This window comes from Chiroxiphia lanceolata, chromosome 33 (genome assembly GCF_009829145.1).
Source record: "Chiroxiphia lanceolata isolate bChiLan1 chromosome 33, bChiLan1.pri, whole genome shotgun sequence".
NCBI classification, from domain to species: Eukaryota; Metazoa; Chordata; class Aves; order Passeriformes; family Pipridae; genus Chiroxiphia; species Chiroxiphia lanceolata.
In genome coordinates, this window is record NC_045669.1 from 108,540 (window position 1) to 127,219 (window position 18,680).

General features: G+C 59.1%; 2 protein-coding genes across 2 annotated transcripts in view; both read left to right on the plus strand.

The window, feature by feature from the left end:
- LOC116779925 (PHD finger protein 7-like) overlaps positions 1-295 on the plus strand; it is a 42,811-nt gene extending 42,516 nt beyond the window's left edge. Inside the window, exon 10 of the mRNA XM_032674437.1 lies at positions 146-295. Within this exon, the coding sequence (XP_032530328.1) occupies positions 146-295 (150 nt within the window). The remainder of the gene's footprint in view (positions 1-145) is intronic.
- On the plus strand, positions 108-18,377 carry LOC116779926 (PHD finger protein 7-like). The gene is given in 10 exon segments (XM_032674438.1): positions 108-836; positions 16,547-16,638; positions 16,724-16,825; positions 16,982-17,106; positions 17,184-17,346; positions 17,434-17,540; positions 17,753-17,865; positions 17,868-17,981; positions 18,115-18,223; positions 18,305-18,377. Coding segments are annotated over 10 exon segments (1,041 nt in total). The 5' UTR covers positions 108-793.
- Positions 18,378-18,680: the final 303 nt, after the last annotated feature.

The window sequence follows — 18,680 nt, forward strand, 5'->3', positions numbered from 1 at the left end:
CTGACAGTCAGGCAACATCGGGGTCATCCCAGAGCAGCTTCCCAGCAACTGAGGACAGCAGCTGCTCCAGCAGTCAGGGGCCTGACCGCCGGCAAAACCATCCCCGTCGGCAACGTCGGGCCCAAAATCCACACCTTCGGTCCAGAAGTCCCCTGGACAGGACTCATGTGCCAGCACCAAGTCCTGGGAGGCGCAGGCCCTGGCAGAGACCATCAGGGACATCCCGCAGGCGAAACCGCTCCCGCCTGCAACGTCCGACCCCAAATCCATCCAGCCGGTCCAGAAGCCGCCGTGACAGGAGCCACGTGAGAGCACCCAGTGCTGGGAGGAGCAGCCGCAGCCACGAAACATCAAGAACATCCCACACCCAAAATCGCTCCCGCCAACAACATCAGGCCCCAGATCCATCCCGCCGGTCCAGAAGTCGCCGTGACATAAACTGTGTGAGAGCACCAAGTGCTGGGAGCCGCATCCCCAGCCAGGAAGCATCAGGGACATCCCGCAGGCGAAACCGCTCCCGCCTGCAACGTCCCACCCCAAATCCATCCGGCCGGTCCAGAAGTCCCCATGGCAGGAACTGCACACCAGCACCAAGTACTGTGAGGCGAAACCCAAGGGAGACAGCAGTCAGGACTTCCCAAAGGCAACACCACTCCCGCCAGCAGCGTCGGACACCGAACTCATCCAGCAGATCCAGAAGTCGCCACGACAGGAGCCGTGTTAGAGCACCAGGTGCTGCCAGGCGCACTCACCGGTGGGACGGTGAGACAGGGACCCACCGCTGACACGTCCCATGTCACACAGGGAGGAGCAGGTCCCCAAAGGGAGAGAGCCAGGTGAAAGCAAAGTGCCCCTCCCGCAGCCTGGCAGAGGGGTTGTCGGGGCGGGCAGCACAGGTGCCATGCCCGGGGCCATTGTCTCTCTCCCCTCCAGCATGCCTGCTGTGTCAGCGATCAGAGGCCGACCTGGACATCTGTGGGGAGAAAAACTTCAGACAAACGGGCTCTGCAGGGCTTGAAGCAGAAGGACCCAGGAGAAGAGCTCAGCTCCTCCATGAACCCGTTTGCTTCCCCAGGCCCTGGGAACTGCTCCTGTGCTCCTCCTGTGCTGCCGAGGGCACCCACAAACACTGCTGTGGACTGAGGAACAACATAACCAGCTGGGAATGTGATGGCTGTGCTGGTCTGGGCACAGGTAAAAGGCAAAGCACCCTGGTGACCCTGGGCCTGGTGCCCCTGGGCCTGGCAACGGGTGTCCAGGGTTGGCTTGGCTGAGCTTGTCTGCTCCAGGAGGACTGGAGACACTGCTCTGGCCTATCTTGTCCCAGACCTGGAGTGATTTTGGGGTCCCAAGCCAGGAATTGCGGATCCCATTCCCAGCGGGACACTCCCACCAGAATACTGGGACGCTCCCACGGAAACACCAGGATCCAGAGGGTTGGGAAGGAGGGATTTTCCCGGGATTCCCCCCTACTCGTGGTGGGCCATGAGCAGCATCATGGCCATGCCTGCCAGCAGCTGCAGCAGCGCCGGCCCCGGGCCGGAATTCCGCAGGATCTTGGGAATGACGGACACGGTGCCCAGGGAGATGAAGCCGCCGGCGGTGAAGGGAAGGATCCCGGAGCCCTCGGCCGCCCCGGAGCCCTCGGCCAGCAGGGAACAGGCGGCACCGGCAACCGCGGCCAGGACCATCACCAGCTGGAGATACATCACCTGGGGTGGAGAAACAGGGGAACTGGGAGCACTGGGAGGGACTGGGAGAGGGTAATAGGGTCACTGGGAGCACTGGGAGGGATTGGGAAGGGAATGAGGGACACTGGAGGAAGTGGGAGGGACTGGGAAGAGAAGGGAATGGGAGGCACTGGAGGGACTGGGACCACTGGGAGGGACTGGGGGGACTGGGAGCCCTCGGTCAGCAGGGAACGGGTGGCACCGGCAACCGCGGCCAGGGTGGTGACAAGCTGCAGACACATGGCCTGGGACACGGATAATGGGGTCACTGGGAGCACTGGGAGGGACTGGGAGGGGGTTAGAGGGGTAAGAGATGGATTGGGAAGGACTGGGAGGGACTGGGAGCAGGGAACAGGTGGCGCCGGCAACTGCGGCCAGGGCCGTCACCAGCTGGAGACACATCACCTGCGAGGGGATAACGGGGTCACTGGGAGCACTGGGAGCACTGGGAGCACTGGGAGAGGGATAATGGGTTACAGGGAGGGACTGGGAGGGGATTAAAGGGATAAGAGATGGATTGGGAAGGACTGGGAGCACTGGGAGGCATTGGGAGGGACTTGGGGCACTGGGAGGGGGTTACAGGGATAAGAGATGGATTGGGAAGGAGTGGGAGGGACTGGTGGGACTGGGAGCAGGGAACAGGCGGTGCCAGCAACCACGGCCAGAGAGGTGACCAAGTGGAGACACATCAGCTGGGAGGGGATAACGGGGTCACTGGGAGGGACTGGGAGGGGGTTACAGGGATAAGAGATGGATTGGGAAGGACTGGGAGGGACTGGGAACACTGGGATCCCTCGGCCAGCAAGGAACAGGTAGCGCCTGTTTGGTTTGGTTTAGAATTTGTGCTTTACTTTACTTTAACAATTCTGACGTTGTTCAAAGTGTGTTTTTGCAGCCAGACCCTGTCCCTGAGCACCAGGAACCTTTAACCTGTGCCAATTTGTATCAATAAAGAGTGTTATTCCACAGACTGTTGGAGGGAGTCCTTTATAAAGGTGCTGCCAGTTTTGTCAATGCCGGAGTAACTGGTGGAAATATCCACTGAGGGGTTTTCCTTTGGCTGTGACGTGTCAGTGCCCAAAAAGGGCCCTGGAATTCCCCCCACCTCATTGTGGATCTGTTTGGTGGAGGGTTCCTGGATGGAATATGGGACAGACTAGATGGGACTGACAGGGTTTTGTTTTTGCCTGGGGCACCACCAGACAAACAAATCTCCAAGAGTCGGGTGAATTCCCCTTCCCCCCGTTTCCCGACACACACGGGAATCTGCTGAGGTTGGACAAGACCAAGGTGGTGCAGCCGGGTCAGAGCACCCCGGGGATCGGTGCAGGCTGGGGGAGGAAGGGATGGAAGTCCCTGCTGGGAGAGGGCTCTGGGGGGCTGGTGGGTGACAAATGGGACACGAGCCAGCCCGGAAACCCCCCGTGTGCGGGGCTCATCCCGGGGGCAGGGGAGGAGGGGAATGTGCCCCTCTGCTGCCCTCAGGTGAGACCCCAGAGCTGGAGGCAGCACTGCAGGTGGGGTCTCAGCTGAGTGGAGCAGAGGGGCAGAACCCCCCTCCCCTGCTGCCCACGCTGTGGATGAGCCCAGGACACGGGGGGGGTTGTGGGCTGTGAGCTCCCATTGCTGCCTCCCAGCCTGCTTTTCATCCCCCACTATCCCCATGCCTTGGATGCAGGGCTGCGCTCCATCCCTTCAGCCCCGAGCCTGTCCCTTGAGATCTGGGGCATTTGACACCACTTGCTCCTTGATCCCTTTCCCATCCCTCCCAGGCACAGGGAAGGACTGAGGGGCCTTGGCTGATTGTCCCTGACCCTCCCTGCCCCGACCACCAAGCTGTGCTCCTTGGGGACGGTGCTTGGACAGCCCCAGTCAGACCCTGTTTCCCGCTGTGCCACCAAACTGTGCCAGCAGTGCCAGGGCCTGTCCCTGCCTTGTGATCCCAGCACAGACACGCAGCAGGACTGTGACCAAGCTGCCGGAGCACTCAGGCCTTGCACCCAACAGCAGGGCTGGCAAGGGGAGTGGGGAGCTGCAAAGAGCAGCTGTGGAAAGAGCAGGTACCCTTGGCCCTGGCCCTTGCTGCTGGGCTGGGAATCTCTTCCCTCCTCCTCTGCACAAGGCACTGGCCCTGCAGCTCCACAGAAGGGCTGAGGAAGCATCTTGGACACACAGGTCACTGCAGGGCACTTGATTTTCTTGAAATACACAGTGATCGTGGCACCTCAGTGTGTCTGTGCACAGCAGTGGTAGGTACTGGTGTAGCAATAGAAGACTAATGACATTCCTTTATGGAAACAGGTAGCACAGGGTGAAAAAAAAAAAGGAATGCAAATAGAAAATACACCAATACAACAACAAGAAAATGGACACGTGGTACAAAGCAGGCTGACATCCTGGATGCTGTGAAGAAGAAAAAAAGGCACTTCAGTGCTTCTGAAAGCATCCAGTCTTTCCTCCAGGTATCCTGAGGTCCTGGTTCCTCCTGGGGAGTTCAGTGCTGGAAGGCACCACCGAGTCCAGAACTGACCTCAGCAGTTCCAGCAGCAGGGAGGAGATGGAGGGGGGCTTCAGTGGGCAAACCTGACAGTGCTGACAAACAGGGAGACCACAGCCACGGTGAGGGAGGCCCGTGAAAGGCTCTAAAAACCCTCCCCGAAGGTTCACTCCCTCTGCTCTCTGCACTTTGGGGTTCTGGGGGTCCCCCCGTTCAGGCTGTTGGCAGGTCCCTCGTTTTTGGGGGCCCCCTCTCCGGGGTTCTGCCTTTTCCTGGCTGCTGCAGATGCCGGGAATCCCAGGGGTCCCCCCCTCTCGGAGCCCCTCTTCAGGGCCGGGGGTCCCCGGCCCCCCCACCCTCTGTGCTCCCCCTCTCCGCGCTTCCCCTCTCCCCGCCCCCCCCAGGCTGCCGGGGGTCCCCAGCTCCGCGGTCGCCCCTCTCTGCTCTCCCCACTCCGGGGCCCTGAAAAGGGGCCTCGTCGCGTCCCCCCCCGCCGGCACCGGCTGACAATGGGGCGCGGGGCCTGACCCCGCAACACCGACCCCCACCGCGGGGGGTCCCCGCATCCCCCGCCCACCATCCCGCTCTGCCGGGAACCACCCCGGATCCCCCCCAACAAAACCAAACCACCTCCCGGGGACCCCCCGAGCTCCCCCCGAGGGCCATTTGCGGCTCAGCCCAAACATCCCCCCCAAACACCCCCGCACACCCCCCAACCCATCGCAGCCGAGCTCCCCCTCCCCGCCCACTCAGGGGGGCGATGCTCCTCCTCTTCCTCCTCCTTTGCCTCTGCCCGCTCCTCCTCCCCCCGCTCCATCCCCCGAGCCAGGAGCTCGCCGGTGAGTTGGGGGGGCCCCGATGGCAAAGGGGCAGAGGGGAAGGAAAAGAGGGGCTGGGACCCCCAGAGTGAGCGAGAGAGGGGGTGGGTCACTGCCAAAGCAGCGGGGGGGCGACGGGCAAAGGGTGGGAGAGGGGAAGAAGGGGAGGTGGGAGAGCGGCAAAGGGCTTCCCGTGGGGGTCCCTTCGTGTCCCCACAGCTCGATCCCTGGAGAGGAGGGACCCCCGGACCCCAGCGGCTGGTGGGGGCCGGGATGTTTGTTGGGAATTCCCGGCAGGCCGAACAAAGGCCCCGGCCACGCGTCGGGAACTCTTTGATTGTCCCCAACAGTGGCGGGAGTTCCCCAATTGCCGCCCCCCCAAAGGGGGGAGATGGGAGAGGGGGGAAGGCTGGGAGTGTTTTTTGGGGTGAGTGTTGGGGCTGTCGGGGGGCAGAGTGCTGGGGAAGGGGGTTTTGGGGGATGCCAGGGCCGAGGAAAGGGGAGTGCGGGGCTCTGGAGAGGTGGGATGGGGGGTCCGGGGAGATCCCCTGGCCAGGGGTCGGCGGTGTGGGGGAAAGGGAGGTCCTGGGGGTTGGGAGAATGGCCAGAAACCGGCGTTCAGGGGGTCCCCCGTGTTCCAAAGAAAAGGGTCCTGTGGGTTGTGGCAAAGGCAGGCCTGGGGGTGCAGGGGGTAGCAGCGTGAAGGGAAAGCAGGGCCTGGGGGCTGGGAGAGGCGGGCTGGGCGGGCAAGGAGGTTGCAGGGGGGTCTTAGTGCAGAATAAGGGGGTGCCAGGGGGTTCCTGTGGCCAGGAATGGGGGTTTGGGGGTGTCCCAGAGGGAAGGAAAAGGGTGGATGTAGAGACTGGGAGAGGGGGCCCAGGGGGTCTCTGGGGTCCTTGTGTCCAGGAAAGGAGGGTGCAGGGGCCTCCAGTGTGAGGGAAAGGGGGTTCAGTGGGTGGGGAGAGCCGGGATGTGCAGGAAGGGCAGTTCAGGGGGTGCCGGGTGTTGAGGAAAGGAGGGGTTGGGGAGTGGGAAAGGCAGGAGTGGGGGTGGAGGGGGTTGCAGGGTGAAGGAGAAGGGAGGGTGTGGGGACTTGGAGAGGTGGGATGGCTGGGAAAGGGGTTGCAGGGGATCCTGGAGCTGGGGAAGGGGGTGAGAGTGCCAGTGTTGGAGAGGAGGTGCAGGGGGGTCCTGATGGGCAGGACTGGGGGTCCAGGGAGTGCCAGGGTGAAGGAAAAGGGAGTCTGGGAGAGGTGGGATGGCCGGGAAAGGGGGTGCAGGGGGTCCTGGAGCTGGGGAAGTGGGTGCAGGGGGTGGTGGTCTGGATAAGGGGGTGCAGGGGGGATCTGGTGTCCAGGAATGAGGCATTCAGGGGGTCCCTGAGCCACTCCAGGAGCACCCTGCAGGATAAGGCAGGAGTGGGGGAAGTGGGGAGACAGGGAGATTTGGGGGTCAGGGGTGGTCCCAGGGTCCAAGGAAAGGGAGAAAACGGGGAGAGCTGTGGAGAACCTGGGAAGGGGCTCCAGGGGGGCCCAGGGTCAGGGAAAGGGGACCTGGGGGTGAGGTGGGGTGGGATGGCCAGGAATGGGGGGCCAGTGGTCTCCCAGGGTGAAGGAAATAGGGGGATGGAGGGCACTGGGAGATGGTGGGATGGTGAGGAAAGTGGGGACAGGGGGGGATCCTGGAGTCAAAGAAAGAGGGGTTGGGGGTCTGGAAAAACTGGGACTGGCCAGGCAAGGGGGGGGCCCAGGCCTGGAGGAGCAGGAAGAGGAGGAGGGAACAGGTGGTGGGGGCTGCTGAGACCCCCGGAGTGGGGAGAGCGGAGAGGGGCGATCCCGGCACCGCGGGACCCCCGTCAGCCTGGAAGGAGGGGGGAACCTGCAGAGAGGGGAGGGTTGGGAGTGCAGGAACCCTGAACTGGGGCCCTGGAGAGGGGGTACCCTTGGGAGCCCTGGACACGAAGTGGGGAGCCCAGAGAAGGGGGAGTGCTGGGACCCCGTCAGCCCAGCCAGGGGGACCCCAGAGAAAGGGAGCCCGAGAAGGGGACCCCCCGGGATTTCTGGGACCCACAGCAGTGTGGAGAGGGGGAACCCCAGAGAGGTGGATCCCTGAGAGCCCCAGCACCCAAAGCAAGGATTCAGGGGAGAAGGACACCTGGGGCCTCCAAAACCGCCTCATCCTAAGCAGGGGGACCGTGGAGAGGGGGGGAACTGCAGGACCCCAGCAGCCCAGAGAAGGGGTCCCCCAGAATACAAGTTGAGAAGACCCCTGGGATTCCTGGACCCTCAGCAAGCCAGATAGGGGGGACCCCCCAATACATGTGGGACCCCCAGCAGCCCAAAGAGGGGGGACCCCCAGAACCCAAAGTGGAAGAGACTGAGAGGGGGAACTCCTGGAGGGTTTTTGGTCGAACCTTGGAGTCTGGGGGACTTTGACTGAAACTTGGTGTTTAGGAGGTTTTTATGGACACGAGGTGCTCAGTGACTTCTAGAGATTGACTTGGCAGGGGAACCCCCACCCAACGCGCTCAACCCTTGTTTTCCCCCACCCCCCAGTCAGGATTCTCCTTCCCAAAGCTTGACCAGATGAAGGAGGCTGCGAGGAAGAGGAAGATGCCGCGGGCCCCCCAGGCAGGTGAGGAGGAAGTCAGTGGCCCTTTGCCCTGTCTTGTCCTGTATCTCCCAGCCCAGCATCGCCCCCGGCTGCAGGACAACCCCGCTGCCGCCGCCGTCCTGCCGGGCCGATTTGGGGGGATGTCCTTGGCCTTCCCTCTGGGCCGGAGGCAAATCCCCTCCCGGTCCTTCTTCCTTCCACTGCTTGTTCATTTTCCTTCACTTCTTCTGCTCCTTGTCCTCCCTCTCCTTCTCCTTATGTTTTTTCCTTTCTCTCCTTCTTCCTTCTCCTTCCTTTCTCTCCTTTCTCCTTTTTCTTTGTTCTGTCTTCTCCTTCCTTTCCATCATTCCTTGTCTCCTTGCTCCTTCCTTCTCTCAGGGCCAGCATGGCCAGCAGGACCAGGGCAGTGGTTCTTCCCCTGTACTTGGCACTGTTGAGGCCACACCTCGAGTGCTGTGTCCAGTTCTGGGCCTTCTCCTTCCTTCCTTCTTCTTCCTTCCTTCTTCTTCCTTCCTCTCCTTGTTGCTTTTTCTTCTTGTTCTTTCCCTTCAAATTCCTTCCTCTCCTTTTTCCTTCTCTACCCTCCTTCCTCTCCATCTTCCTTCTCCTCCCCCTTCCCTCTGGGCCCGAGGCAAATCCCCTCCCTGTCCTTCCTTCCTGCCCCAGGCCCCGAGCTGAGGACGGAGGGCACGGAGGACAAATCCTCCTGGCAGACCCTGGTGGGAGAGGCTGTTTTGAAGGGCTCCACGGCACAGGAAGGCAGCGGGGAGGAAAAGGCCCGGAGATCCTATCAGGAGGGAGGGGCTCCAAAGCCAGCCCAGGGTTCTCTGAGGAGAAAGACCCAGCCTGTGCCGGGAGGCCGGGCCGGAGCTTGAGCCAGAGCTCCAAGCTGGTGGTGCAGGAGCAGCTTCACACCAGAGAGAAACCCAACAAGTGCTTGGAATCTGGGAAGAGCTTGAGCCAGAGCTCCAAGCTGGTGGTGCAGGAGCGCGTCAGTGCCGTGGAGAAGACCTACAAGTGCCCCAGCTGTGGGAAGAGCTTCTGCAACAGCTCCAACCTCCTTGCCCACCAGCGTGGTCCACACTGGGGAACGGCCCTACGAGGTGTGCGGAGTGTGGGAAGACCTCATCTATGGCTCCCACCTCTTCACCCACCGCCGGGGTGCACACGGGGGAACGGCCCTACAAGTGCTTGGAATGCGGGAAGGGCTTCAGGTCAGCTCCCGCCTGATCCGCCACCAGCAGATCCACATTGAGGAACAGGGGCCCAGCCCTACAAATGTGGGGAAGCAAGAAAAGCTTTAGAGACAGCTCCGGCCCCATTGCCCACCAGCGTGTTGCACACAGGGGAGAAGTCCCTACACGTGTGGAGAGTGTGGGAAGAGCTCAGGTCAAATCTAACCTGACCCAGCACCAGAAGACCCACACGGGGGAATGGCCCCTACCAATGTCTCGAGTGTGGGAAGAGGTCTCGGAGCAGCTCAGATCTCCTCAAGCACCAAGCGGACACCCACGGATGAGAGGCCCTTCCGCTGCACCGACTGTGGGAAGGGCTTCAACGCAACTACACCCTCGTCACCACCGGCGCATCCACACTGGGGAGAGGCCCTACAAGTGTGGGAGTGTGGGAAGAGCTTCACCCACAGCTCTGCCCTGACCCACACACCAACGGACCCACCAGTAAGGGAAGCCCTGCGAGTGCTCAACGCAATGAAGAGCTTCATCTGCTGCTCCAACTCCATCACCTGTTGGAGGACCAAACCTTGGGAAACAGACTTGGTGACTCACATTCCAAGTGACCCACATTGGGAACAGCTGACCCACATTCCCAGTGACTCACATTGGGAACAGGCTTGGGACCCACGTTCCCAGTGACCCACGTTGGGAAGCACCCTGGCTGGTGGACTGTGGCAGGATGTCCCATGTGTTATTTGTGTGGGCACGGACCCAGTTACACACAAGACACACGGCTGAATCAAATTTATTAAGAACAACATGAGCTGATATAGACAGTCCAAACTGTGACACGTCATGACGTGACCTCTCAACCAGTGACATTCGAGCACTGCCTTGTGCATGTGCAGCAGAGTACAGAAGGCACTTCCTGTAATATAAATCACTACATTTCCACTTTATTATAATTAGAACGAGTTACAGAACAATTTTTAAACCTTTTTCGTAAACATTTCTTAACATAAACAAACTTATCTTAAGCATTTATAAAAACCAGGGCCTAATGCAGTAAGGCCTTTATTAAAACTGGTCATAACCTTATTAACTGTGTAACTTTCAATTATTCAGGGTTTGTAAATACGGTTTGTGTAAGACTTTTTCTCTGAGGGTATTTGTGTAACTGGGTGAGAAGCATCAGTTTTATGTCAAGGGGAAGTGTGTCAGGTTATGGATGTTGTGTTCAATTGTATTTGCTGGGGTTGAGGTAGTGTTGTTGTATGAGTGTATTTTATTTAAGGCATCTCTGGCATAAAGTGGTTTTGAATTCACTCTCATACGTACGTCCACACAACTTTTCTCATTCATACGTAGGTGGCCACTTCTCAGTCTCTCCTCACACATGCACACTTAAGCCTTTTATTATGTCTCTGTATTTCAATGATGTAGTTTGGGTCTGGTAGTGGTCATTAGTTATGTGTTTCTTCGATTCCAGTTTCTTCATTTGTCACTTCTGTTGATTGCTCTTGCTCTGAAGAAGGGCTGATATAAGGCCTGACACATCTGGAAGGAATCCATTGTAGTTTAGTACCTGTGGATACACAGGCATATCCCCTCCCCCACGTTACCAGGTCCACTGGTCCTGACCATTGCCCTGATATTAAATATTTATCATGACTGGTGGTTTGGGAGAGGAAAGTACCTGAGATTCGTGTTGACACTCGTTACCTGCTGTGATCTGTGTCATCACAGTTTAAGAAATTTAGGACATAGGACGCTTTCCACAGGTGTTCCTGGGACTGTAGATAGATTCCCCCCTTTTTTGTTTTTGCAGCATTCCCCTCAATGTGCAGTGTGCTCTCTCCACCGCAGCTTGTCCCATGGTGAGTGTGGTCTGCCTGTGGAATGAAATATCCCCAACCCATGAGAAATGTTTTGACCTTTGAAGAGCAATAGGCAGGAGCATTGTCTGTCTTTATGGTTTTTGGAATTCCCAAAGTTGCAAAGCAACTAAACCAGTGTCTGATCACATCCCTTGCCTTTTCCCCAGGGTGTGCAGTGGCATTTATGTGTTTAGAATGTGTGTCTGCTGTGACATGGACGTACTTTAGCCGACCGAGTTCAGCTACATGAGTAACGTCCGTTTGCCAAATTCCATCGGCTGTTGTGCCTCGGGGATCAACCCCTTCCTTAGATGGCACTGGGGCCATTTGCTGCCAGTCAGGTCATGACATGCTGATAGCTCGAGCTTGATTCCCTGTGAGTTGGAACTGCCTCTTTAACGAGCGTGCATTTTGCTGAAAGGATAGGTGGGAGAGTTTGGCCCGCTCGAGAGTTTTGGGAACTGCAGCAATCACAGCGGCAGCATCTGCTCTTTGATTGCCCTCCGCTCTGGGTCCTGGTAGTTCTGTGTGGGAACGGGCATGCATTATGTAAGAGTCAAATTTTCTGTGGTTGACAGGGGACCATATAGTACATATCTCTGCGAACAAATAAGGATTAGTGACATCTCAAAGGAAAGAGGCTTCGAGACGTGAAACCAACCCCGCAGCATAACACGAATCAGTAATGATATTCAGTGGCTGCTCACTAAACAACTCAAAGGCTATGCAGATAGCAGCAAGCTCTAAAACCTGTACAGAGCCTTGGTCTATGGTCTGCACTTGATTGTCCCAGCGTCCTGTGACAGGATTTATCTGTGTCACTGCGACCTTTTTTGACCGTCCAGACACGTCAGTGATGCCTGATACGGGTTGTGGTCTGCAGCGACGTGTGGCCATTAGAGGTAGATTCCCCATTTGTGTCCTGGAGAGACCTGCAACCCTGCTCCTCGAACAGCATTAGTTAAGGCAGTCAAAATAGATTGGAATTCAGTCTCTTGGGCAGCAGCCACCAAAGTGTCTCCATGTAGTGGTAAATGTGGGCTGAAGGGTAGAGCTCCCGGACAGGGTGTATGGCATTAGCTACCGCTGTCTGGCAAACAGTCGGACTGTTACACACACCTTGAGGCAAAACAGCCCAGTGGTACCTCTGCACGGGCTCTGCAGGATTGAAGGCCGGAATTGAGAAGGCGAAGGGAGGAGTATCATCTGGATGTAGAAAGAGAGTAAAAGAACAGTCCTTCAGGTCAGTTCCTGTCTAGGCCTCTGCACACCTCCTACCCCCGAAGTGGGGAAGATTGTGGGCCAATCAGAAGGGCATTCTGTGTCTTTTACAATAGAACTGTCAGCACCAGTGTCTACCAAGCCTTTAAACCTGCGCCATCTGTGACAAGTCAGCATAGGCTGAGAAGCAGAGAGAGTCTTTGCCTAAAATATTTGTGGCTCACCTGTGCTCCCAAAAGGCCCAGAGCCTCTCTTTCTCTTCCCAGGGGCTGAGGCGCTGTAAAAAGGGATTAGCTGAGCAAGCTGCTGCCCTTCAGGGATAGAGCAGGGTGGTGCAGGTGTCCGGGGAACGGGGGCCCCAGCCCTACAAATGTGGGGAATACAAGAAAAGCTTCCCATACAGTTCTCAACTCGTCACCTACCAGGGTGGGTGTACAGGGGGGAGAAGCCCTACGAGTGTGAGGAGTGTGGGAAGAGGTTTTGGAGCAGCTCACATCTTCTCCAGCACCAGCGGATGCACACGGGGGAGACGGCCTTCCACTGCACCGACTGTGGGAAGGCTTCAAACAGAACCCTTTCCCATCCCTCCCAGAGCACAGGGGAGGTCCAGGTGCTCCAGGGGCTGCCCCGTGTGCCCCTTGCCTGTCCCAGCCCCCAGGAGGGACATTCCAGGACATTCCCAACCTGCACTGCTCAGGATGCACATGGAGGGGGTGAAGGGGATCTCGTGTGCAGAGACCCCCAGGAACCCCCTGAGCCTCTCTGCTCATGGCAGGGGTGCGGCCAGAGAGGCACCAGGTGTGCAGGGGCTGGAGAAGGAGGGGACAGGGACACGGGAATGCAGGTACAGAGATGGGAACACACACATGGAAATGGGAACACACACACATGGAGATGGGAACACACACATGGAGATGGGAACACACACATATGGAGATGGGAACACACACATGGAGATGGGAACACACACATGGAGATGGGAACACACACGTGGAGATGGGAACACAAACATATGGAGATGGGAACACACACATGGAGATGGGAACACACACATGGAGATGGGAACACACACGTGGAGATGGGAACACACACATGGAGATGGGAACACACAAATGGAGATGGGAACACACCCATGGAGATGGGAACACACACACAGGATCAAGCAGAGTAACTTTGCTGAAGGGATTTATTGATCATTCAGGGGAAATGCCCCTGGGCTCTGAGGGAAATCAGCGGGTCCTCCAGGGATGATCATCTCCTCATGGTGCTGGAGGGGGACAGGGCATGGGTGTCACCACCAGTCCTGAAAGACAGAGCCCAAAATGTCACCCTCAAAGTCCACTGAAACACGAGAGGGGCCTTGTCCTGACCCCTCTCCCTGCAGGCACTGCTCACCTCAGACATCCAGGGATGCAGCCACATCTCACCAACAGGACCCACCACCTTCTCCACCACAGGGGGCTGGGGACAAAGCAGAGTTAGAGACACACTGGGTGCAGTGGGATGTATTGGGAGCCTGGGGGAAGAAATGGGATCCTTGGGGAAGGTGCACTGGGGTATATTGGGGCAGACTGGGATGGCCGGGAGTGTCATGGCCATGTGAGGGGAGGACCCGACTCAGGCAGAACTCCTGGTACCCACCTGAGCCATCTTCAGGATCCCAACGTCCACTAAATGCAGCTGGAGAGAGACCAGGAGCCCTGGCTGGTCACTGGGATGTCCCTGGTGGCAGCGAGGGATGGGGGGACCAAAGTGTCCCCCAGTTCCCAGACTGGATGCCCTCCAGTCCCCCCGGCCCACTCACCTCCCGCAGATCATTTTGGGTTCCTGCCAAGAGTGCCTGGGGAAGGAGAGCAAAAGGTTGCTCAGGACTGGCCCCTGTGGGGCTGGGGGAGGGACACGGGTGTCCCCAGCCCCCCCAGCCCATGGCTGCCCCCGTCTGAGGGGGAAAATCCCTTCTACTCCCCCAGCCCCACTGCACCCAGTTTCACCTCCAAGCCCTGTGCCTGCAGGGCCCAGGGTGGGGATGGAGACAAGGAGAGCCAGGGGAATTCAGGGCCTGCAGGGAGGGTGGGAGGAGGTTGGGGGGGACCCAAAGATGCTGAACTGGGGGGAACTGGGGAGCCCACGGGACTGGGATTGGGGTGTTGAAGGGGCCCTGTGTGGGATGCAGGGGAGGGGAAAGGAATTCAGGTGTAGGGACGTGGGGACTGCAAGGGAGAGGCTTGGTGGGGACAGGAGGAGGAGGATGGAGGAGGACAAAAATGAGGAGACTGGGAGATGGTTGGGAGTGGAAAGTGAGGCAAGGAATGGTCTTGGGAGGTACCGGGGCAGTGACCTGGGTGAAAGGCAAAGGTCTGAGGGGAAGGATGGAAAGAAAAGCTTTGGGAATGATCAATGGGAGGATGTTTGGGGACCCTGGGTAGGACAGAGAGCAGATGCTGGGGAGGAGATGCCTGAGGGGACCAAAAAGGATGGGATGGGAGGCCCAAGGGGTGGGATTTGGGAGCACCATTAAAAGCGCTGGAGTGGCGGCGCTCGGGCACGAGGGAGAGCCCGGGAAAAGCGTCGGGAACATTCTGGCACTGAGGGGAGCGCGGGCTCGGAACTTGGGCACCGAAATGATCGTGGGCCCGAGCGGGGGAGGGTCCCGGGCAACGGAGCGCAGGAGAGGGCGGCGAGCGGCGAGTGCCACGGGTTGGGCTTCACTGCCCTGGAGGCAAAAACTGCCCCGTGCACCATCCAGAGATTTCCCATCGACCTTTCCCCAAACCTGCCGAGTGGGACAGGACATCAGAGCTGCGCTCTGCCCAGACCCCAGGAAAGAAACCCCATCCCTTCCAACCAGCTCAGGGAAAAACATCCGGCTCCCAGCAGCTGCACAGAGGCTCCAGCACAGGAGCCTTGTCCCCCAGGCACATCTGTGGACTGTGCCCTGCCCAGAGCCCTGGGGCTGCCTGTGGAAGCCCCGAGGCTGCGGGATTTGCGAGGGGTGGCCTTTAAAGGGCTCTCCCAACCCCAAGCCTTCTACCCTTCTACGGCTCTAATCTGCACTGCAGTGTGGTACTTACACAAGGGGCAGCTATTTCCTGTGCTGGTTTAAAATCTGCCTGCCAGCCTGAATTCAGGCAGCGAGACAAAGACCCAGCTACCGGATTTTTTTGCTATTTACTAGGTGCCTCTGTGCCCAACGCTTGAACCTGCCCAGGACTCGCTGGACAGCAGCAGAGCCTTGTGGTGCCTCAGCCACTCCTCCCAGTCCCATACCATCAGCAAACGTGCTGAGGGTGCTCTCCGTCCCTTCTGCCAGGTCACTGGGCAACCGGTCAAACAAGGCTGGCCCCAGCACTGAGCCCCGCGCTCACAACCCTCTGAGCTCTGCCATTCAGCCAGGTCTCAACCCCCTCAGTGTCCACTCATCTAAGCCACACTTCCTGAACTGCCTGTGAGGGTCTTCTGGGAGGCAGGGTCAAAAGCCTTGCTGAAGTCACGGCAGACAACAGGCACTGCTCTCCCCTCATCTAGCCAGCCAATCGCTCCAGCCCAGAAGGCTAGGAGACTGGTCAAGCATGATTTTCCCTTCCTTTTATTCCACAGGCTTAGAGATGACATGCAGCATGAGCTGTTCTGTCCCCTTTCTGGGGATGGAGGTGACCGTATTGGGCCTGTCATTTCCTGGGTCCCTCTTGCTGCCCTTTTTGAAGACTGGAGTGATGTCGGCTTTCCTGCAGTCCTCAGGCTCCTCTACTGGGGAATCAGCATCCCTGATGTGCTGGCAGTGTTCCCTGTGCCAGGGGCAGGAGCAGAGATTTGCCTTGACCAGGGCCAGAGCCCTGGAGTGGCACTGCCTGAACAGCACTTTTCGTGCAGCAGTGGCTGCCCAACAGTCCTCGGTGGCTGCCCCAGGGCCTGGCATCTGACCCTGCGCTTGCTGCAGCAGCAGCCGCCCCGGCTCTGTGGTTACCGAGGGCTCGGGACCCGCTGCGGAACCTCGGTTGCCAAGGGGCCGCCTCACACTGGGTGGTGGGGGCTGGGGCCATCCCTGCCCGTATTTCAGGTGCAGGGTGCTGAGGTCACAGTGGCCACTGTGACCCGTGGGGCCAAGGGCACAAAACGGGACTCTGGGCTCGGGCCCAGTGTCAGTGTTACCTGACAACGAGAGGAGAAGGAAGAGGAGGGACAGCGCTGCCCAGGGAGAGCCTCAGAGCTTGGGGCTCTTGGCCTGTGCTGCAGCTACAGCCACCTCGCCCTTCTCAGACTACAGTGAAGGAGCATTTTGACGAGGCTACAGTGGATAGGAAAAAAGGAGGAGAAGGCGGACAGAGACAGGAGTCAGGGGCAGTAGGGGGGCCCTAACCCCCCGGGCTCTGCCCCTCTGTTGCAAACGCCTCTCGCTTCTTTTGCCCAGACAGTGGAGGAGCACCTGGAGGAGACCTCGGTGTTCCAAGGACAGGGACTCCCTGCTGACCGTCACCATGTCACACAGGGAGGAGGAGGCCCCCAGAGGGAGGGAGCCAGGTGAGAGCAAAGTGCCCCCCTCTCAGCCTGGCAGAGGGGCTGTCGGGGCGGGCAGCACAGGTGCCATGCCCAGGGCCATTGTCTCTCTCCCCTCCAGCATGCCTGCTGTGTCAGCGATCAGAGGCTGACCTGGACATCTGTGGGGAAAAACTCTTCATACATGGGCTCTGTGCCCACGAGTTCTGCCTGGTGAGTTGCTCCATGGGTTCCCTCCACTTTTTGACAGGCAGTCCCTGCCACTCTCTCCTCATCAGTGAGTGTCATTTTCCTGCAGTTTTTTGCCACCAACTTTCCTGACCGCCCGGTTCATCGAGGAGGACTCTGGTGTCTTCCCTCATGGGAGATCCGAGCTGTAGTCTCCCTGGCGGCTCAGCAGGTGAGACCCTGACTAGAGTAGGGAGATTTGTGCCAGGCAGGGTTTGCTGGAACTTAGCCCAAAACCTGAGCAAGAAAGTCCAGCCCTTCCAAGCAGCTCTGGGAGAAGGAGGAGGCCCTGAGGCTGCTGCTGATGGGGCTACTCTGCTCTTTCCAGATCTGCTGCATCTGTGGCCAGAGAGGGGCCACCATTTCCTGCTGTAGAAGACACTGTGACCTGAGCTTCCACCTGCCCTGTGCCAAGCAGGGAGGCTGTGTCACCCAGTTCTGCAGACCATTCAGGTACCTGCTGTCCCTTCCTCACCACCACCAGGGAAGGGCCCAGCACTTCTCTCCTCACCCACCCCTTTTCCCCCCAGGGCCTTCTGCCCCGCACACAGCCCAGAGCAGGCAGTGGAGGCGACTCCAGAGCCGGGCACCCAATGCCTCATCTGCATGGAGCCTGTGGAGGACAGAAAGACCTTCAACACCCTGGTGTGCCCAGCCTGCAAAACCGCCTGGTTCCACAGGGCCTGCATCCAAGTAGGAGTGGTTCTGTCACCCTGAGGGGCACAGCAGGGGCTCAGCAGCACCAGGGCCTCACTCTTGCTGCTTGTGTTTCTCCTGCAGGGACAGGCTCTGCATGCTGGTCGTTTCTCCTTCCAGTGCCCCCTCTGCAGAAATGATGAGGCATTTATAAGAGATATGTTCACCGTGGGGATCCAAATCCCCTTGAGGTTGGTGTCCTTCTGCCTGGCTCACAACACAGGGGGTGCAAGTGCTGTGCCGTGCCAGGGCCTGCCCCAGCAGTCCTGGCCCTGCCCTGGTCCCTGAGTCCCGGGTTCAGCTTCCCACAGGAGCTGGAAATGGCACAGGGGGAAGGGGGAACACCCTGCACCTGCCTGATGCCAGGGCAGAGAGAGTTCATCAGTTTTCCTTTTCCCATCAGACCACCATCATGGGAGGGCTTTAATGCATTCAATGAGATGGGAGACAGACACAGGCGCTGCGATGCCAGTGAGTGCCTTTTTCCAGGAGGTAGGCAGGAGGCAGAGGAGGAGGGGTAAGTTGCCAAAGCTGCTCCTCCTGTGCTGCCAAGGGCACCCACAAACACTGCTGTGGCCTGAGGAACAGCATAACCAGCTGGGAATGTGATGGCTGTGCTGGTCTGGGCACAGGTAAAAGGCAAAGCACCCTGGTGACCCTGGGCCTGGTGCCCCTGGGCCTGGCAACGGGTGTCCAGGGTTGGCTTGGCTGAGCTTGTCTGCTCCAGGAGGACTGGAGGCACTGCTCTGGCCTATCTTGTCCCAGGCCTGGGGCAATTTTGGGGTCCCAAGCCAGGAATTGCGGATCCCATTCCCGGCGGGACACTCCCACCAGAATACTGGGACGCTCCCACGGAAACACCAGGATCCAGAGGGTCAGGAAGGAGGGATTTTCCTGGGATTCCCCCCTACTCGTGGTGGGCGATGAGCAGCATCATGGCCATGCCTGCCAGCAGCTGCAGCAGCGCCGGCCCCGAGCCAGAATTCCGCAGGATCTCGGGAATGACGGACACGGTGCCAGGGAGATGAAGCCGCCGGCGGTGAAGGGAAGGATCCCGGAGCCCGCGGCCGCCCCGGAGCCCTCGGCCAGCAGGGAACAGGCGACACCGGCAACCGCGGCCAGGACCATCACCAGCTGGAGATACATCACCTGGGGTGGAGAAACAGGGGAACTGGGAGCACTGGGAGGGACTGGGAGGGACTGGGAGAGGGTAATAGGGTCACTGGGAGCACTGGGAGGGATTGGGAAGGGAATGAGGGACACTGGAGGAAGTGGGAGGGACTGGGAAGAGAAGGGAATGGGAGGCACTGGAGGGACTGGGACCACTGGGA